General features: G+C 41.7%; 1 protein-coding gene across 1 annotated transcript in view; it reads left to right on the top strand.

Annotated features, from left to right (window-relative positions):
- cpne5a (copine Va) overlaps window positions 1-21,180 on the top strand; it is a 78,298-nt gene that overhangs the window by 10,802 nt on the left and 46,316 nt on the right. Inside the window, exons 2-6 of the mRNA XM_008296415.1 lie at window positions 1,629-1,669; window positions 2,483-2,529; window positions 10,853-10,956; window positions 11,980-12,019; window positions 13,128-13,204. Of these exons, the coding sequence (XP_008294637.1) occupies window positions 1,629-1,669; window positions 2,483-2,529; window positions 10,853-10,956; window positions 11,980-12,019; window positions 13,128-13,204 (309 nt within the window). The remainder of the gene's footprint in view (window positions 1-1,628; window positions 1,670-2,482; window positions 2,530-10,852; window positions 10,957-11,979; window positions 12,020-13,127; window positions 13,205-21,180) is intronic.

Raw genomic sequence — 21,180 nt, 5'->3', positions numbered from 1 at the left:
AAATCTGAAAGAGATTCGAGAAGGATTTTCCCTCTGTTTCCCCCCTCAAAAAGCACTAAAAATAAAGATAAGGCCAACAATATTAACACTGATTGTGTCTCTTATCTTGAATAAGCCAATAAGCCAGAGTGTCTGGCTGCTCCAATAAGATGATGATCAGTGTTAAGGAGCTGGAGAGACCTTTTTATCTGATATCCAGGAGAAGCCCTTGCTTTTATTGAGACTGAATGGGATCTGCTGTGACTGATTATGACCTACATGGACACAGAGATGTGAAAATACTGTATCAGAGGGAATCTAACATCATGAACGCACAGAGCATTCTTTGAGCTTCAGTGGCTTTTATGGATTCTAAATCAGATTTAGCCCATGGACGCACAGTGATGGACCTCTTCAATATATTGATAGCGCGTTACTTTGAACTATGAAGTCTGTGTTTGTGTTTATTGAGGCCAACAAAGAGCTACACTCCTCACATTGACTCTGTAGCACTGCTGAGCTGATTACTTGTTAATTGTCACATTTTCTTCTGTGTTGTCATGGACGTGCTAAGAGAGTTGGATTCAGTTGCAGCTCAATTTCCGTTTTTTTTTTCTGGTTGAGCTGAGTGACTCTCCACACAATAAGCACAGAAATAATGCATTGATACGGCTCTTTGAAATTTGTATTGGGCCTATTGGATCAAATTATAGTAATACGAGTCGTAATTTCTGAGTGTATCAGTTCATTGTATTGTATTTTATCGCTGTATTGTATCACCATTGCTTCTTCAGTAATAGGAAAAATGTACTGCTGCACAGCCTGGCACTTTTCCTGACATTTGTTGAAATGTTGTCCATCTCTCAGCCAAAACAGCATATAGAAACCTCGTGAATAAGATCTTAAGTAATTAAATCACAGTCGGTCGCAGCGCTCTGTTTGTCACTTACGAACCGTCCATCTGTTTCTGTTGATTGCTGAGCTGCGCAAAAGAGGTTAGTCGGTGATTTCAATCCTGTTTTCAGTCCTGTTAGCTCGTCTTTTTGTTTGATTTAGACATGTGGATTTTTCTGTTGTTGTCAGGAAGGCTTCATTTTGAGATGGACAGTTCTGCTGCTTTGTGCTCTACACCAACATGAATGAAAGAAATCTTACACATGCTACGATTGCAGTCTGTTGGGTGTTTTTTTTTAAAAAAAATCAATGCTACACTCACAATGGACTTGTTTTTTTCTTTTCTTTTTTTTTTTTAAAGTATTGCACACCCTTGGCAGAGGTATAAACTCTACAGATGCCCTGTAGTGGCAAACAGCTTTTGTAAGTAGTACCCATGTTTTCAGTGGCACCTTTGTGTCCTCTGTGTCCTTTCACTGAGCTTTAATGTGCTTATTGCAGTGCTCACTCGGAAAATGAAATCTCAAGGGCAGTATAGTTGACGTGAAGTTAGATGTGGTTTTGAATTACCACACAATTATCTGCTCGCTTTCTGCATGTGGCATTTGGTGATTAAAGTGCAAATGACAGGGTGCATTTACATACGTTTGCAAAATAAGATGCATCTTCGCAGCCATCACGCTGAAATTTATTGGACTAAACACATGCTGGACTCTAATGAGATTTTGATTTGCAACTGTTTTCTTCTCTCGCAGAGATCTGTTGGACCGCGACACTTTCTCCAAATCTGACCCACGTAAGTTCTCAGCTTTTACGATGGTAATTGCAGCTTAACTTTTTCTGATTTTCACTGCTCACAGTATCGCTCGCTGACACCTCCTCTCCTTTAACAAAAGGTTTAGTTTTTATTTTTGCTGAGCTTAACTTTGATTCAGTTTACTCTGCTATTTCAAAGTGCTCCTTCAATAACTGCATATCATTTGCACAGTAATGTGACAACCTTTCCCTTGCTGAGAGCTAAAGCACCTTAATGCATGCAGGGTATAAACGCCACGCAGCCTTTGAATACAAATGGCTATCTTTTGGTGAGACACATGGGGAAATGCCATAGAGGCATTTTCTTTGATATTCCCCGCAGGATAGGGAACGGAGGGGAGACATTTAACAAAAACAGGGAGAAGGTTCAAGTCCCCTGTGCCAGTAAGCTACTGGGAAAATATCACACTCAGCCTGTTTTGTATTCGTCTGAAGTTGAACCTTGGAATATATGACAGGTCACGTCAAGTTCGCCCGCCTCAGCTTTATTTGAAGTCGCAAAATCAAATCGGAATCAGGAGAATCCCTCTGTTAAGAAATTGTGTTTTGATTGCATGGCTTAAATTGTGTACTGTGTCGACGTCACAGCCAGGAGCATCAAACTTGGCTCTTCATTATGCTGTCAGTGTGTGGCAGGATAATTAATGATGAATGTCACCAAAGACGGAACAAAAACAAACACAATTTGAGGGAGCGGAGGGCTTGATTGAGATTTTTTAGTGACTGTGTATTTCTTTGCTCTCACTTTCTTTTTCTCTCTTTACCTCCAACCCCACCTCCCTTCTCTCCTCAGTGGTGGTGCTATACACCCAGGGCGTGGAGTCCAAACAATGGAGAGAGGTAAGAGATCACAGCCGCTGTTCTGTCAACACAAGTCAATCAGCCTGTCTCTCGTCCGCGACAGCCTGCTCTCTGTTTACAGCCCTCCCCACCCTCCCTCTCTCAAGGTAAATGCTGTGAGTGCCAATCATTTGCAATTGATTGACCCTGTGAACACTGGTGCGCAGGTCAGCACTGCGTTAGCTGTGACTGATTGACTGATTAAGGTGGCAGCTACACGTATCGATAAAGATTTGCCTCTGCGTCAGAGTCCCCTCTGGCTGTTGGCCACCGGGCCTTAATTAGACCAGAGAGGCAGATAAAGTAGGCAGAAGTTGCAGCAAGACAGAAAGTCCTTCTGGGATTATTGTTTTCCTGTAATCTCAGTGTAAGGAGATACAGAGAAACTGCAACTTAAATACCATCTCAGCTCTTATTTTTGGGGTCTAAAGCAACTTAATGTACTTTGAGACTTCATAATATTTGCTTCAGCTTTTACATTCAAATCAGTTTTAACTGAATAATGCTATGCTTATTGAGTCCACAGAGACATTTGTGGTGCAACACAACACTTGAATCCTCAATACAAAGTGAAGGTTTCAGTTATGATCTATTTTTGGTGGGTATTCAAAAGGAGCAAGGTTAATTCCAGAAGTTATAGTTGTGCAACACAGACTGATAACATGGATTCCAGCATACAGTGGCCCCAAAAAGTATTTAGACACTTCAACTATTCGCAAATTTCCATAAAGTTATTTCCTAAAACATTTAATTAACTGGTACTTAAGCCATAGAAAAGCATACTTAATATATTTCCAACTAAAATAAGTAACTCAGGGTGCTGCTCGGGGAAGCATGATGGCAACAAACATTTTTGAAAAGCTCTGATTGTCAGACCTAATGGAACATGTCCACCGTTAATGTGATGAGCAGCGCCTGTGGTTACTCCGCTGGCATCGCTTGTGTGAACTGAAGGCCAACTGCCTTCATACACCCACTATAAATTACCTTGGATCTAGTTAGTTAAAAAGAATCTGCAAAAATGTCAAAGGCATGTGAAGTGAGCTCAGAGAAAAGGTCAAGCATCATTTGTTTGCCCAAAGAAGGCCACTGTATTCGTCATGAAATTCCATGCAAGAGAAAAGGTAAAACATGGACTTCAGCCTGAGAGCAGGATGAACACGATCTGACCCAGGGAGCGCGGCGGCAGATTGGACGGCATAATGTCAGTAAAATCAAGAAAAACAGGCGAGAAACAGGAGGCGGGATCACATCGGAGAATTATCAGATACGACTCCATTCACAGACCATTTGAAAAAAGAGTTCGGCTACTGAGGGAGAGCGATACGGAGGAAACCATTCACACGCTAAGATAATGATCCAAAGCATATCAGCCGCCTGTTAAAAGAATATTTTCAGCTGTATGTATAAATGGCCTCCCAGAGCCCTGAACTAAATCCCACAGAGCGGCTACGGGTGCCGTGGATGCAAAAAAAATGATGTGGATGAACTGAAAGCTTTCTGAAACGTCACCACATCTGATAGAGGAACTGGTTGACTCCACATCCAGATGTTGTTTGGTAGATCTGCAAGCTATAGGATGCCGCTTTAAATACTAAAACATTTCGCTTGACAAGTGTGTTGCACTTACAATGCTGTGAAAGTCACGTGTACCAGCCTGCTAATGGACCATCCAACTATTTGACAAAAAATGTGTTGTTGTGAAGAGCCGGCCTTCATAAAGGGGCTGGGATGTGCTCTTGTTTAAGAAATTCTCTCTAAGGAGACAACGATAGTGTTATGGTTCGAGAAAGAGACATAGAAAAGGGCAGACATGACATGAAATGGTTAGGGATCCTAACACACAGGCACTAATGCTCGGATGGACATTTGCTGCATGTCTTTCCCCTGTTCTCTTTCGCTACACTTCCTGTCTGCCTCTGCTGCAGCTATTCATTAAAGGCAAGCCTCCCAGAAAGTAATCTAATAAAAGAGGTACAATAGTAGAGGTACAAGAAAGAAAGAAAAATACAGATGTTCTATCCCAGCGTGAATTGGGTGTGAAAGTTGAATTGTCAGTGTTGAAAAATTACAGATAAGATAAGATGAGATAAAACGTTATTAATCCCAAAAGAAAGTCTTTTCGCTAGATATTGCTTAGGAAAAACAAAATAAGAAATGCAGGGCCTAGTGGAAAAGCAATAAGATATAAGTACAATGCATCACTGAAAATAAAATAGGCAAGCTAAAATAAGAACAGAATAGAAAAGCAAATAGTAATTCTGGCAATGATATTGAGGTACTAAGTAACATAAGATAATGGGCTCCTTCTCCCTATTGTAGGATTAACCTTTTCAAGTTTTATATGCAAATTTTCTATCTTCATGCCCCCTGCTGTGGACTGGTGCCTTCTCCTTTTCGAACTTGTCACCTGATTGGACCAGCACCCTCCCATTAAGCCACTCTAATCCTCTCTACCTGTGTTTGAAAGCTCTCACTATTAGTTATTTGGTGGCAGCCGGGGTTCATCGACGGCTCATCTGTGTGTCTTTTTGTCTGGTGGTTTGGTAAACTGTTTTATGGCATACTTGTTGTCTGGCAGGAGGCTGGGATAAGGATTAAGGACTTTAGTTTACTTTAAAACAATTACACTAGACATTAGATAGGGATGCTCCTTCCATTTACATCTACTTAAGTGTTTTTGGTTTGTGAGTGTAGGCCAGTCGGGTCAGGGATTTACTTTCTGAGCTTTTGTTTCTTTTAGACTGATGAGTTAATTGTAGCTTCTGTTAAAAGTCCTCCTTTTGTTATTTTAATTTCTTCTTTTTGAGCAGCATCCTCTGCCCTCAGTTCATCCTTTTGAATAATCTGTGTTGTTTACTTTCTGTTCATTACCTGTCTCTGGTAAAACCAAGATCTGGTTTGGTTCAGAAGCGATGACCTGGCTGTTTTCTTTTCTGTTCTGACCCCCTGTATCCCACCTCAGAAAGGTGTTGGGTTTCTGATGGTAGCTCACCATCCGACATGCAGTTTGAACAGGCGATAAATCCCTATAAGTGTGGCTTAAGCATCCAAATACTTTATCGGCTTCTGGAGATGAGAAACAATAAATCTTGTTTTAGCGTGGGAAAGCAACACACTGATATCTGATCTGCTTGTGAGGACCGTCACTGACTTAATGTCCATGACGCCCAACAATATCTAACCTAACTATATGTGGAATGTAAAACAGATTGAAAACCTATCCCATAAACCGAGTGTTAAAGAAGTAGTTACTATGCTATTAAATACAAGTGGCGGTGACAATGTGCTGGAGTCAGATTATTTTCTGTATCGTTTTGGAGTCTCCACTGATTTTACCTTTTAGTGACTCCACACACTGTAGAGTGATTCTTGTCCAGTTTTATAGACCGTGTGAATGCAACATGGGATAACTTGCAAAACAGCCTGAAGCTTGACTTATTTGTATCCTTTGGGCAAGTCAGGTTTTTAATTTCATCCTATTTAACTTCCAGCTGCTCTTGCTTTAGTTGATTTATTTGTTTTTTAAACCTTAATGCACTAATCAATGTTTTTGTTCTACTATCTTTGCCGTTTAATATTTTATTGTTATCCGAGTTTACTTGTGTGCCGACTGCATTGTAATTGAGGCCTTCATATCTCAATGTACTTCAAAGTATAAATAAAGGTTGATGGGGATAATGATCTAACTGCCACCAAAAAAAAAAAGTAAAATATTTTGAGAGAATTCAAACTGTTGCTTTAACCTAAACTTTTTAAAGAAATCTCCCTCCACTGCAAATAATACTCAAACCTGGTGGCTCATAATTAGTCTCTCGTGTCCTTCAAGGCTGGTCAGCCGGCTTTGGCTCCCATAAAAGCAAGTCTTGGTACAATTAAATTCTTCTCACAAGCCAGAAGGTAGTTTTACTGGTTAGCATGCAAATATAGACGCATTAAGTGCAGCGCTCAGGCGACAAGAGCCTCCTACACTTGTCACCTCCGGTTACAGTGCCCCACCTCGAGCTTAAAAAATGTGGGTGCAGCTTGTGCACAGTGTTTCTCCCTGAAACAAATACAGACCTTTGTTTTCAGTGCACACGATAGCTGGCTTTGCAAGCAGCAGAGTCAAGCTGTGCCGTATTGATAAAGCTAAGCGCCCCTCCTGCACCCCTGTCAAGTAATGTGTTTTTGTTCCCCCCCGGGAGTAGATGTGGCTGATTGGAACACCTTTCACTTCGCCACCAACCATCTGTAATCCAATTACTCCTTTATGGGGCAAACTCCCCCTTCAGCTGCAACTCATTAACATTCCTAATCGACGCAAGGATACAAAAACAAATGTTATGGATACGTTGCATTTTGATTTTTAGTAGGATGTCTTCATCAAATCCTCTTGAGAAACGTGTCTCCATGACTAATTTCTGTCAGCATCTGTGGTTAATATATAAAACTGTAGCTGCAGCTCATCATTCTGTTACCTCATGATCTTAATTTCCAGCTCCCTTGTCTGTAATTACTCCTGGTGCATGACAGGTTTTCTTCTCTCCACCACATTCACTCGACTAAGCAGCTGACACAATATAGCCTCCCTTGATTCAAGCAAAGCCTGCCCTTTCCTTTTCTAATCAAACTCCTAATCTTTTTACCAAGATCAATTTTCTGACACTCTGGCTCACAATTTATTCTAGTTAGGGTTATTGGAGGGGAAGAAGTGCACAGTGCTATTGCCTAGATATCCCTGTAGTCGGGTTCTTTTTTTTTCTTCTTCTGTTGACAGTTAATTATAGTGCTTCGCAACCTTGACTTTACAGGTTGCCCGTGTTCTTGCCAAAGTGCAGATAATGTGTGGAGCGGGAGATCTGTTATTTCCTTGGGTGGCTGTTTGCAGCTTTGGTGCAGATTCTTCTCCCTTCGTTAAGGGTCGCCTGGGACCAAAGTGAATGTGCTACAAGGGATGATGAAAAAGTTACAAGATTGTGCCTATTAAAATCAAAAAATGTACGTGATTAAAATTTGGCTGCCAGTGAAGCAGTCTCCTTGTGCATCGATACAGGGTGCTTCTGCAGTGCTTGTAAGGCTCCCTGGAAGTCCTGTTAGATGCCAAGCACCAGCTGTGATGAGCGCTGAATCTCTTAAACTGTGTTAAAACGGCAACTCTTTAGCTTGAATTGTATTTTGAGCAGCTGTGGTTCAGCGGGTTGTCCAACAATCACAAGTTTGGCCGTTCGATCCCTAAAGTGTCCTTGGGTAAGACACTGAACCCAAAGCTGCTCCCATGCATGGCCAGGAGTTTTACCTTCAGTCGCCATTGATGTTTGTGAATTTGTGAATGGGAAACATTGTAAAAAAAAAAAAGTGCTATGGACAACTTCTCACATTTCTACAAATATTTTATTATATCTTTTCATGGTCTGTCAATGTAGAGTTCTACTGTAACTTCCTGAAGTGTCCGATGGAGAACATTTGTCTGAACTGTAGCATGATGGCTAATGATGCTGTGCAGTGTACCAAGTCACAGGCTGGATATTATGCACTGATTTTTGGCAACAATAACATATCCATCACTCTTCCCCCACCCTACTTGTCAGGTTTGACTTAATGTGATTTCTTACTATTCACCCAAAATGGTAAATGATCTGCACTTACAGTACGACAACACTGAAGAAATGACACTTTGCTGCAGTGTAAAGGAGTCAGTGTACAGCTTGTATAACAGTGTAAATTTACTGCCCCCTCTAAATAACTCAATGCACAGCCATTAATGTCTAAACCGCTGGCAACAAAAGTGAGTACACCCCTAAGTGAAAATGCCAAAATTGGGCCCCATTAGCCATTTTCCCTCCCCGGTGTCATGTGACTTGTTTGTGTTACAAGGTCTCAGGTGTGAATGGCGAGCAGATGTATTAAATTTGGTGTTATCACTCTCACACTCTCTCATATTGGTCACTGGAAGTTTAACATAGCACGTCATGGCAAAGAACTCTCTGAGGATCTGAAAATAAGAGCTGTTGCTCTACATAAAGATGGCCTAGACTATAAGAAGATTGCCAACCCCGTGAAACTGAGCAGCAGCACAGTGGTCAAGACTATACAGCAGTTGAACAGGACGGGTTCCACTCAGAACAGGCCTCGCCATGGTCGACCAAAGAAGTTGAGTGCATGTGCTCAGCACCATATCCAGGGGTCGTCTTTGGAAAATAGATGTACGAGTGCTGCCAGCATTGCTGCAGAGGTTAAAGGGGTGACAGCAGATTTACACTGTTATACAAGCTGTACACTGACTACTCTACATTGTAGCAAAGTGTCATTTCTTCAGTGTCGTCAGAATAGACACTGCCGATAGAATAGAATAGAACAGAAAGAAGTCACATGAAGTCAAACCTGACAAGTAGGGTGGGAGAGGAGTGATGGATATGTTGTTGTTGCCAAAAATCAGTGCATAATAGCCAGGCTGTGACTTGGTGTACTGCACAGCATCATTAGCCATCATGCTACAGTTCAGGCAAATGTTCTCCATCGGACACTTCAGGATGTTACAGTAGAACTCTACGTTGACAGACCAACGCTGAGGGAATAAGTCCCAGTGAAGAAATCAATGAGCGAGCTCCTGTTCTGCTCCTTGTCCTCCGTTATCTCTTCCTCCATGAAAGCTGATGTTTTGAGCTCTAAACAGAATCTGGTTTTCAAACTAACAGAACGTCCCAAACCTTTCAAAGAGCACAGCTAGGCCTCCAACGGAAATAGTGGAAGTTCATCTATTGGAGGACCAAAACTATCAATAATCATAGATGGAGGATTCTAATTGGCAGAGAGAGCCTGAAGGGGAGGACACTGTAAACAGCAGTGAGAGGTTGCCAATGAAACTCAGTTACGATTAACTCAGATCTTTTTCCAATAAACGAAAGATGTTAATAATATCTCTTCTCTGAGGATTTTGTGAGTCTGAGTTTCACTACTTCACTTCTCTCAGTTGCAGCATCATTACTTGTAATCACCACTGATGATCCTCGACATGCTGGTCGGTTCATCCTGACTACGCAGAACGCTTCCTTCAGTTTGAGCTCCATGGAAAGATGTGCACAAAAACATGCGTAACCCAAGCCCTGGTGCTGATACCATGATTCTAGCTCATGACAATTACTGCTCACACATGTTGCACACGCGTAACGGTGACGAGCACCGAGAACAGAACTTTCTGATCAGCCCTCGTATAGGACCTTGCTGCTGTCACATTGAAACAGGGCTCCTGCTTTCTCAGTGGAGATTTCACCTCCTTTTGTATGTGATGGAATGGAGCTTTCACACTTTCTGACAGAAAAAGCAAGAGAGAAGCTATTGCCACACAATAGTTAAACTTTCATAGACTTTGACACACTTTAAAGCTTGACGGCAGGCTACACTTCAGCAAACCCACACTCTCACACTGTCACATGTTACACACAATCCAGCCTGACTGTCTTTGCATTAGCATAGGCCTCCATCCGGTGAAAGCGTTCCGCTGCTGTCGCGTTACTCGTCTGCTCCCCCCGTTAGGTCTCACTTTGAGGTTTTTTTTTTTTTTTACCCCCACTAGATGTAATCACAAAAAGTGTGAGCCTGTAATCCTGCTGTTTCATCTCCTCATTAAGCCCCAACACTGCTATTATTAATTCACTGTGTCAGTTTACGGTTACACTTTTTTACTGGGGATGTTTTATTTATGCAGCTCAACATCAGTTCTCTGACTTTGAATTATTCATTTTGGAGACAATTAATGTGTGTGTGTGTGGGGGATGCAACGCTGTTTCTCCTGATTTATTTGTCAGCACATCACCTCATCAGAAGGTCTTGCTCTGTAACGCTGATGAAATAGTGTTTTAGTGTCTAGAGTTTGTCGCTTTACATTTTTGTCTTAATGCCAGTGAACAGGAGTTTCTAATGATTTGTGTTAGCTCCCCTGTGTAAATGCAAAAGTCACTGCTTTTCCCTGCCTTTGTCTCGTCATTCCCAAATCCTCCAGTCCTGGTTTTGAAGTGTTTCACAGAGCGGCAGTGGTGCGGATGCGCTATTAATTAAACAAGTGTAATTGGACTCAACAAAACGCTTTCCTCAGGCTCCCACATCCCCAGAAGTGGCAGAGAAGCAGAGCTGACACTGGGCGATCATTGACTTCTGTTAATCAAATCTGATCTTTTCCAAAGCCGCAAGTTCACACGGCTGTTGGGGGAACGATAGATGGGGTCGGGTGAAATAATAGAGAGGTAGATGTAGTGTCTGAATGACTGCACGGTGCGTCAGTTCTAAGCTCTGTGCTCACGTCTTCCTTTTCTGTCTTTCTTCTGCTCTTTTGTTCCTGATCTAGTTTGGGAGAACGGAGGTGATAGACAACACACTAAACCCAGACTTTGTCAGAAAGTACATCCTGGACTACTTCTTTGAGGAGAAGCAGAACCTGCGCTTTGACGTGTAAGTTATTCTGTTTGATCTTTTTTTTTTTTCGGAGGACACAAACCGAGGTGTGTGCCACCCTCTTTTGCCACATGCCGAACATTTTCCTCCTCATCACTCTCCCTCATCCTCCCATCAATCTCTTCATCCCCTCTCCCTCATTCCTGTCTCTCATTTTCTCTCCCCGAGTCGCTCCCCCTTTTTTTTTTCCCTCTTCCTCAGCTCGGCTCTCTCCTGAGGAATTATTCATTGGTGCGGTCTGTCAGTAGTCATTCGTTGAGGGGAGATTGGTATAAAGGTGATAAATATTTCATATAAAGTTTTATCCTTAATCTCCCTGCTGCTAAGCAAAGCAAATGTCTGAAACCAAGTCCCATAAAACTCACAGAGACCCCTGTCTTACCTTCCTTCTCTTTAAAAGGCCACACTAGTGAGAGGGTCAGGAAAGTGCTGCTTCATTTTTAAGGTTTCCCAGCGACAGAGTCAGGATTATTTTCTTAAACAGAGGACATATGCTTCCAAAAACCCATAGCCTTCAAGCATGAAGTCCCTCATGGACTGCTGGGATGCATCCAGGACTGAGCTGGAGGTCTCGGAGGATTTCATGAATTTGTGTGCTGTGCTATCATGATACAACAGGAAGGGAGCGGGTGCTTCCCCTTCACAATTAGTGCTACTCATTTACATCCCTCTTTTATCACAGAGGTGGGAGCCAGGGCATACTCAGGTTTAATTACTTTTACATTAAGTTTGACTGGCAGATGCTCCAAACTTTCCCCGCATTGGTAGATCGTTTCAATATGCTTCCCCTGGCACAGTACGGAAATTACATTCATAAACTATAGAATGACTCCCTTAATTAACTGTCACGTTATTGCTGACGTGTTTTTCTTCCCCCTGAACGTCTCCCCTTTGCTCCCCCAGTGACGCAGGTGTGTGATTGACAGTCAGAAAATGTCCAAGCTGTAGCCAGGGATTTGTCTTCTGTTGTGTTACAAACATCTTAATCCCTTTGATTTGTGGTTCTCTTTGCGATTTCAGGTATGATATTGATTCTAAAAGTCCAGATCTGGGAAAGCATGTAAGTGAAGAACTTTTATTTATGGATCAGGTGCTCGATTTTATAATCCGCCGTTGATTTATCAGTGCATGTGTGTTTAGGTTGTATGCAAACCAAAGTTTGAGGCGTCTAAACGCTCAAATATATTTTGAAATAATGAGTGGATTTTGCTTCAGCTAGCAAAATGTTGTTTATTTTTATTTACCTTCCATCGTCTTCGAAAAACGAGTTCTATTATTCCTCCAGAGCGATAATAATCAAAGTTTCATTTGCATCTGGCATACCCTCATTACCTTTTTTTTAAAATGAGAACTGAAGCATTGCACATCATTATCAAAGCTATTCAACACATTTCCCTGTTTGCTATCCAGTGCTCTTTGCACTGTGAGGTTGTGATTTACAAGACAGCCTGTGGTTTCATTTAAAAAGAATACAGCTTTGTCTGGAAGGAGCGATGCTTTATTGTTGAGCATACATTCAGGGGAACACTTCATTAAGATGAATGTATGTTAGTGCCATCTATTATGCCGAAAGCTTTGATAAATAAACTCATATGGCAGAGACACCAAACAATATATTTGCAGCACTTGGTTTGCATACTACCAAAAATTTCATCATCAAATACGCTTCTGTCACGTGATGCTTTAATTGTCGTGCGTTTGCATCGTGTTCCATTTCTCTGGAAACAAACTGTTCCCCTTTCCTTTGTCGTTTTCCTCTTCTTCTCTTTTTTTGGTGTCTTTCTTTCTTCTTCTCTTTCTCTTTTGCTTCTGCTCTTCTCGTTCTGCCTGTCTGCTCTTTCACGTATCTCTACTTTTGCTCTTCTTTCTTGCACTTGGTTTGATGACAGTCTGGTATTTGAGTCGTGTGTCTTCTGTTCCATGATATGCTCTGTTGTGTCACTGCTGCTGCCTGGTCTCTCTCTCTTCCTCCTCCTCCTCCTCCACCCCGGAAGCCAACCGACTTTAACGTACGTGTCTGCCTCAGACGTCCTAATTTATAACCGTACAATGCTTACAATCGTACTTAACACCTCACCGACTCTCCTTGTTACCCCTCCGTGACCCACTTGACTGTCCCCGTCCTACGTCTCTCTCCATCCCACTTTATGCCCTCCTCCCCATGGCAGGACTTCCTGGGACAGGTCTACTGTACGCTGGGAGAGATTGTGGGCTCACCTGCCAGCCGCCTGGAGAAACCACTAGGGTGAGTGTACGATTTATGGTCTCTGTTACAGAATGAGAGCCTCTCTGTGCTTGGGAGGAGATGTTTACATCAGTTATCCCGTGAAGCAGACAAATAGAGCAATTGTAACTTTGCAAACACAAGTTTTCAGATCTTATCAGATAATGAAAACCCAGTGCCACCTCTCAGTGTATTCAAATGCAGTGTAGCTCTCCTGCTGGATTTCACGCAGTTCGAGCAAAGATGAGGCGGTGATGAATACGTCTCCCTTCCAGAGCCATCTGTACCGTAGATTACAGTGCAAGATTAGACCCGTGTGCCTGGGTGGGAATGGGTAATTGAACATGACCGGGGGCTTCCTCAATACAATTACTGTCATTAAGGGGGGTGATCTAGCACGAAGAATGGATTGAAGTCAGCGTGAGACACATGGCACAAACTCCGTAAATTGGGAAATATGAAACCCCCGAAGCCACTGGCGCCCACAGACCTGCACTTGGCTCTTGGAGTTTCTTTTTAAGAGTGAGGAGGAGGACAAAATATGAGGCTTGTGTGAGTGTGTGTGAGACTGTGAAGTGCAGTGTGTATGCTTCGGCAGTGGGAGGGTGGGTTTGAGAGAACAGCAGGGCTTTTTGGTGTCGACCATGAACTCTGCCAGGGACGGGTGGCGGTGGATTACAGAGCTCAGTGCCCTTCAGTGCTGAATAAGAGGATGAGGAGGATCAAGAGACAGTGTTCACCAGTGTGCTGGAAAGCAGGCTTCACACCCCACATCAGAAACAGGCAGGCAGATCAGGAGCCCTGGGCAGACATGATGCAGAAAAGTATTGATTCCACAGCTTCAGCAGGGCACCTTGATCACCGCTGAGAGGGTGATGATGATGATATGGTTGTCGTTCCAGTCCACAGTGTACAAACTGAAGACATTAGCCTATATGGAAGCTTTAAAAATTTGGGGTTAGCGATTCAGAAACCCTAGAAAAGTGCTCTTGATTCTCCATTCCTGATGACATTCAGTTAAGGGTACAGCTTCGTTCAGCCCTGCACTTTTTGAATAGCTAAACAGCATCTATCGGTAATGGAGTTTTCCTCCCCTCCTGTGATAGACGATAGCCCAGAAGTTGTTTAATGGATATGTGCTCCATTTCCTTGTCATGCATCCTGAAGTGACAGTGCCTCTCTGGACCGTAGCTTTGAGGAACGGCTCCTGGAGGGACTGAGGAAATCTGTTAGTCATGCTTAAACGAGCCCTCCCAAGGCACAGTGCATCCAATGACCTGCTTAAGAAGCACATCAGCACCCCTTTCCCTATTTTCCACACTTCATCTTTCATTTATTCTTCTTCGTTCACCATCCACCAGGATTCTTTTTTTCTCCCCTATCTTGACCTGCTTTTTCATCATTGTGTTCTCCATTTCTTTTTGTTCCCCCAAATCTCTCCTTCACTCTCTCTCTCTGTGCCTTTCATCCCCCCATCCAGCACCCAAGTACTAGTGAGGACATTATACTGACTTATCCTTGTCTTACCTTAATGTTATATAACTGCTCCTCGCCTCCCCAACCCGTACCCAAAACTTAACCCAGTTTTAATTTGTGCTTTAGCCCCAAACTCAATTCTTAAACCTTAATTGTGTTTTTTCACTTTATTGACATCAAACTTTTGTCCTCAAAACCACAGTGAGTCCAAACCTGTCAGCATTTTAAAAGATTCATGCAACTTAAAAGTGGAGCATATATGGCTTCAGCCCTGTCCTCTCTTTAAGATGGTTATACAATATAAGAGCAAGCAGGATTTTTGCTGGCCAGTAGGAGGAAGTAAGAAGACAGTACTGGCATTTTAGCCTTTACTGGCGGATAGAAAGCTCTGGAAAAAAGTAGAGACAGATGGAAAACATGGAACGCGAGAGAGCATTGGCTCTGGAGACGAGGAGCTGGTTCTGCCAGCTGTCTCACTGAAGCCCTTTTCAGACGTGAGGTATTTAACTTTGCTGCTTCATCAATCTGTTGAAGTGATGGCATTCTGACATTCAGATGTAGGCTACCTTTACAGTAATATTCCTCTCGGCCAAATTCAGACAAACCCACCACAGTGAGTCACGGTACACATGCTATATTCACCAAACACGCAAGATTGGACGTTACCTCAAGGTTCAAGGAGCTACTAATGAACAAAAGACTGAACCTGAACTAGTAGCAATCTAATCAACATGGATGACAAGATCAGTCAGGCTCCAACAGAAAATGCTACTGTGAATTTTACTTCAGACTGGTGAGCTGAGTTACCGTTTATAAGCTGCAGTTCAATTATTCATTAAATAGCGTCAGCCCTCAGGTTGAATCCTGAGCTTCATCTAAGCTGGTGATTTACTGTAAAAGTCTGATCTGTTTACTTAAGTCGAAATGTTTGATCATGTTAGAGACCATAGTCTCACAGCAGGATATTTGCACTCGTAGCCTAAATATTCTGTGCATGGATACGTTCCCACAGCTACATACAGAACCTGGTCTTGCTAATCATTAAAGTAACTATCAAAACCATGTTGCATGCCACAATGTTAAAAGAAACGGGTGCTATTTTAGAAATGAAGCCTAAAACATGCTACTATGACTGTTGATCAAAAAGTTCTGAGTCTATGCCTATAAAAATGTAAACCTTATCTAACTAGAATTTGGCCGCCATCCCCATCGCAGTAGTCGCCTTGTGCAGTGATCCAGCACTTCCAGCACTTTTGCCACACTTGTAACGCTCCCTTGAAGTCCCGTTATGTAAACATGTCAAACACCATCTGTGATAAACTTGGAATCTTTTAAACTGTGTCAAAATGGCGACCCTCAAACTTCAGTTTCATTTTGGGGTAGAGGAAGAAGTTACAAGGAGTCTGTGGCTATTTAAAAAAACTTGAATAATCACCACGATCTGACTGGGTGCACAGTGAACTCATACAACACAGTTTAGGGTGTCGGTGACGGATGTTCTCTGTCAAACACTTCAGGACGTCACAGTAGAGCTTTGCCTGGCAGTCTGACTCGGGGGAATGATACAACATGCACCACCACGTGAATGTTGATGAAAACAACAAACATAGTCCTGGTGAACTCCTGACCTGACTCACTTATCAGATTTTGGAAGCTGCTTCTTTTTCCATTGTGAAAATTGCTGCTACTTCACTTGGTGGTAGCTGCAGACCCTCCTCTCAGCTCCACTAATAAAATGTGACACAAAGGTTTTCTCATCTCGGCTGCTGACTGACACAAAATTTGATGTTTACTTCAGTTTGAGCTCTATGGACAAAATGCAAATGAGCATCTACCAGTGGTCACAAAAACAAGTGTAATGTTGGTAGAGCGATGTTAAGTGGCATCTTGATGCACATGACAATGAATCCCTTCCTGCATGTGCACCGCAAACAGTCTGAACTTTCTGATTCACCCTCTTATAAAATTCACATGCCTCATCCCATTTTATCCAAAACTTCAGCCAACCATCATTTTAAGGTATAAAAAAAAAGCAAGTCTTCACCTCAAAATAAATGATTTACCTTGTGGGAACTGAATTCTGCCTGCTGGGGTGTATGTACATTAAGTATTCCCTGTACCCGCATTGTGATGGATACATTGTGCGCATGCAGAAACATAACCTGCTACTCATGCTGGATCAATAATTTATCTTTGTCATCTCTGAATTTGTATTTGCTGCACACAGGGGGACAAATGTAATGTTCTGGCATTCGCTTCAGAGCAAAATTCCACAGACTCATTTGTCTCTGGGAAAATAACAGGTCAGATGCCATTCCCCACATGCCATTATTAAGATCGAAACGTACGCCAGTCAAAGGAATGTGAGTTACGAAGCTGTGAACTGACACAGATGTACAAATCCCTCTGTTTGTAATCTGTTTTTAATGAGAGGCATGTATCAAAGTTATTGGGAAAGGAGGAAATGCAGAGCTGAATGATTGATGCAGGTGAACGGCACCTTTTACTGAAAAACATGTTCGATGTGATGCAACTCTTGCATATGGCCTGCAGGAAGGAACCGTAATATACAGCGCTTTGTGTAGGTAACATGATAATGGTGTTCATTAAACAAATGGCGGTAACCTTTTCTGTCAGTGCGGTGAATTATACCACACACTGGAGCGCATGAATGCAGCGCAACATTAGCATGTTAAACTCATTAGCCTACTGTGACTGCGACCCCCTACTGCAGGTTTGAAGCTGGAAATGAACCAAAACTACGATGACGGTTGTGAGTGTGCCGGCTGCACCCATGGGAGCCGAGCGAGAAGAGGGAAAACGTATAAAATAATATATGAAAAATCATGCACGCTGAGTGGAATAAATTGAGAGGCGTAGCTCACATCAAAGCCTCACCTGAACTGCTTCCCACTTGTGTGTGTGTGTGGGGGGGGAAACATCATCAGAAGGAATAATCTCATCTTTCTCTTGCTTCTACTACACTGAATACAGATTGGTGACTGACTAGGAGAGAGTAGAGTGGGAAGTTCAGAAAAAATGTTTACACATTTGCGAGGTACAGTAAGTGACTTCATGTGGGAAGCTTGTAATCAGATACAACAAGTCAATATACTACATTAACAACACAATACAGGATATAATGGCACCATATATGTGAAAACAATGGTGCTGAGTTAAATTCACACATTGATATAATGTCCCCTGTATGTGTAGGTACCATAAAAGTTAATGTAATATTGATTTTATGTCTTTGGTATCACTGTGGCAATCTATGTTCTGATGTTTTCTGTAAGCCCTTCCCATAATTGTAGTTGAACGTATGTTGTATATTAAGTAGTAAAATTTGTATTTATAGCTGAACAGAGTCGGCACCGCAGTGGATGAAAAACTTCAAAGTCAAAGGCCAGGCAGAAATTACATTAAGTGAGCCCGAGCGTAGAGCAAAAAAATTAGATAATAAAATCAGAAAAGATGAAAGCGTAGTTAAACTGATAAACTCTCTCATGAATTTTCACTTGTTTTGATAAAATGATTCGATTAGAACGTGACATATTTGATAAAATCTGAGTCAATATTGGATCAGAATTGCAAAAAGCTTGATTTGCTAATTATTTTTTTGAATCACATCTCTCCTGTTAATCGGTTTTCTCTGGAGTGAGAATTTATGGCTTAAAGTGAGTAACACTCAGTGTGCTACACACCATGTTATTGTCCAACCTGCTTACTGCTGAGAATAATTACACCTTTTTAAAACAATCACTGTCAAGGAATATATTTCCTTGGCGTGCCTCTTTTTGTTCGGCTGCTTTACACATATGGAAACCAGCGTCATCAGTAAAGCAGCAGAAGGTGCTGAGAGGAAGGTAAACGAAAAGTCGCTCTCACACAGTTGGTGCAGACTGAAGCTCCAACTGGCTCCAAACTGGATCTGACATGTGTGACGAGGCCTAAACAACAATAATCAATACTGACTTTTCAAGATTAAGCCTGGATTGACACATTATATATCCATCATTAGATATCTGCTCACACCGGCGCAGTGATGCTGAATCATAAACGGCCAACAGAGTGACGATAACGATGCTGTTAAAATGAAGATTGGTTCTGCTTTCACCAAATCAACACGACTTTTAATGGCTGATTGAACTCTCTGCCAAAACAAGTCAAAGTTTAAGACGCCTGAAAAACTGTTTGCAGCCCGATAAATTGGTTTTAAACTAAGTATTGAATACAGCAGCATGTGATGCAATCTAACACAGCGGCAGAATGATAAACACTACAGCGCATCTTTGAAACCTAAAATGTCGATGCTTGTTGAGATTTAATCTGAGGTGTTTTTATTCTTTAACCTGCTGTTGTGTGAAACAACATTATAGAAGTTTAGGTTGCATTACATTGCACGCAATAGTGACCTACACTCTGTTGTCTCCCTTATTTTCCCCTCAGTTCCACGTTTTTGCTGCTGTCAGTGAATAAAGAGATTATTTCCTGACAAGATAAATGAAGAAACAATGATGATTTGTTGCCTCAACTGACATCATTGTGCTGAAATTCTTGACTTTGTCCTCGGACCTGTAGTAAAAAAGCCGAAAAGATGTCATCCTTTAGTCTCAAAAAGTTGCAGCTGATTAGGGTTTCACCAAATTAGATATGTTTATGAATGACAGCTCCTAAGCACCACTCGCCAGGTACTGTTGCTTTGCCTAGGAGCAAATACAGAATCAAAACTGAAAGCAATTTGTTGAACAGTGGATCCTCGATTCACACAGAAGTTGCCAAAAACTACACCTCTCTTCTGACAGAATGTCATAGCAACTGTTGTCGGAGGACGGTTTGTCAGCTAACAAAGCTATGATCCCTAGTTTGGTTGAAAACACTAGTTCCAGTTTACTTTTAATAATTCAATCTAACTTGTTTGAAAATGACGACCGTATATTGTGGTTTAAAATATCTACCTGATGGGGCAACTCAGTGGCTAAAAGTCTGTCTCTACTGGCAGTTTATCATAATATTTTAGGTGTAATTGGGAGAAATGTAAGATCAGTCAGGTAATTTATTCTTAAATAAGGCTGTTTGGATGTTTAACTTACACACTTATTGGCACATAAGACTTTTAGCATCAGAACTGATTTAATATATCTTGCAAATACGAATCCTCTAAAGAACATCACAGGGCTGTTACCACCAGCTTTAACTCATATTTCATTTGGCACCATGGAGTTGCAAGAACATTTTTTGGACAAACCCAGAAGTACAATTCTCATTCATTTTTGCCATAGAAAATATCAGGTGACTCCCGGTTGGAGCATATAAATCAACATGGGACTCTGATTAATTTATTGGTCTAAATTATTAATAAACGCATTACAACATATCTGAACAGTTGAAGGTACAAGCTTGTGCACGAGAATTTTCAGGGGAGATGTTAACTACAACTCCCAGGGCGTGTTTTGACAGGAAACCTCTCGTCACTGAGCTTCACATTTAGTCACAAGAACTGCTGACGGTTATGCTGTTGAGAAGTCAAAAAACACAATCTACAGCTTCAATCAGCTCAGTTTTGACAACAACTGCAGATATAAAAACGTTATAAATACCTTAACATTTTGATTTGGGACTGATCAGCTTCTTCTCCAAAGCAGCAGTGCCTGGGGGTCGTGGGTATTGTAGTATTTAGAGCTCTCCATTACCAAAATAATGGACAGAACATGATTTCCCAGGAACAAAGACAAAAAAGCTTAAGGCTACAACATCAATCTGTGCGGTCATTATCCCAGAGAGGTCTGAGTTTCTGTGTTCACACTGAGGACAACGTTTAGAGACAAAATTGAATACAGAGTGGGAAAAAACACATCAGGAACTAGCAGCGCCCCCCCACTTCTCAACTCTACACACATGCTGGGAGTGAGTGCAGCTATTTTTCAGCGTACCAATCAGCCCCACAAACTAATGGAGTGAATTGATGATGTGCTATCTCTTGAACTTTGATATCATGCTTAGTTGCAACTGTTGTATGTCGAAGCCATAAACCATAAAAGTAGAAAAATCCTCAGATTTTCAACTTTCTGACAGTCCATGAACTAAAAAAAACCCAAACTAGATCTCACCATAAAATGACTTTTGACAGTTCATCAAAAGCAATTTATTCTACATGTCTGAAATTACCCATTTGCACAAATCTAATTTTGTAAAAAACAAAAAAATCTGCACTTCTAGGCACGACCATGAAGCCATGACTGACTCAGATGTGACAATCACATGTTAAAAATTCAGAAACTGTTCAGCAGAACTGCAGTCTGTTTTCTCACATCGCAAATACGAGAAAAGAACCAAACTAATTAAAAATGGAAGTCATAAAATATCTACAGTATGTAGAGTCGTTCTTGTTTTCCAGTGTTCGTGACCCATTTATGTGCACAAATCAGGTTTCATTGTTTCTTATTTGTGGTTTATGGCATTGTAATTGTGTCAAACTGCACAGAAAACATTTCTCCTTACTTCTAGCCTTGGTTGTGCTG

This window comes from Stegastes partitus, unplaced genomic scaffold (assembly GCF_000690725.1).
Source record: "Stegastes partitus isolate 25-593 unplaced genomic scaffold, Stegastes_partitus-1.0.2 Scaffold24, whole genome shotgun sequence".
Taxonomy (NCBI): domain Eukaryota; kingdom Metazoa; phylum Chordata; class Actinopteri; family Pomacentridae; genus Stegastes; species Stegastes partitus.
Note: the sequence above shows the minus strand (reverse complement) of the source record. Positions and strands in the feature narration are given on the sequence as shown.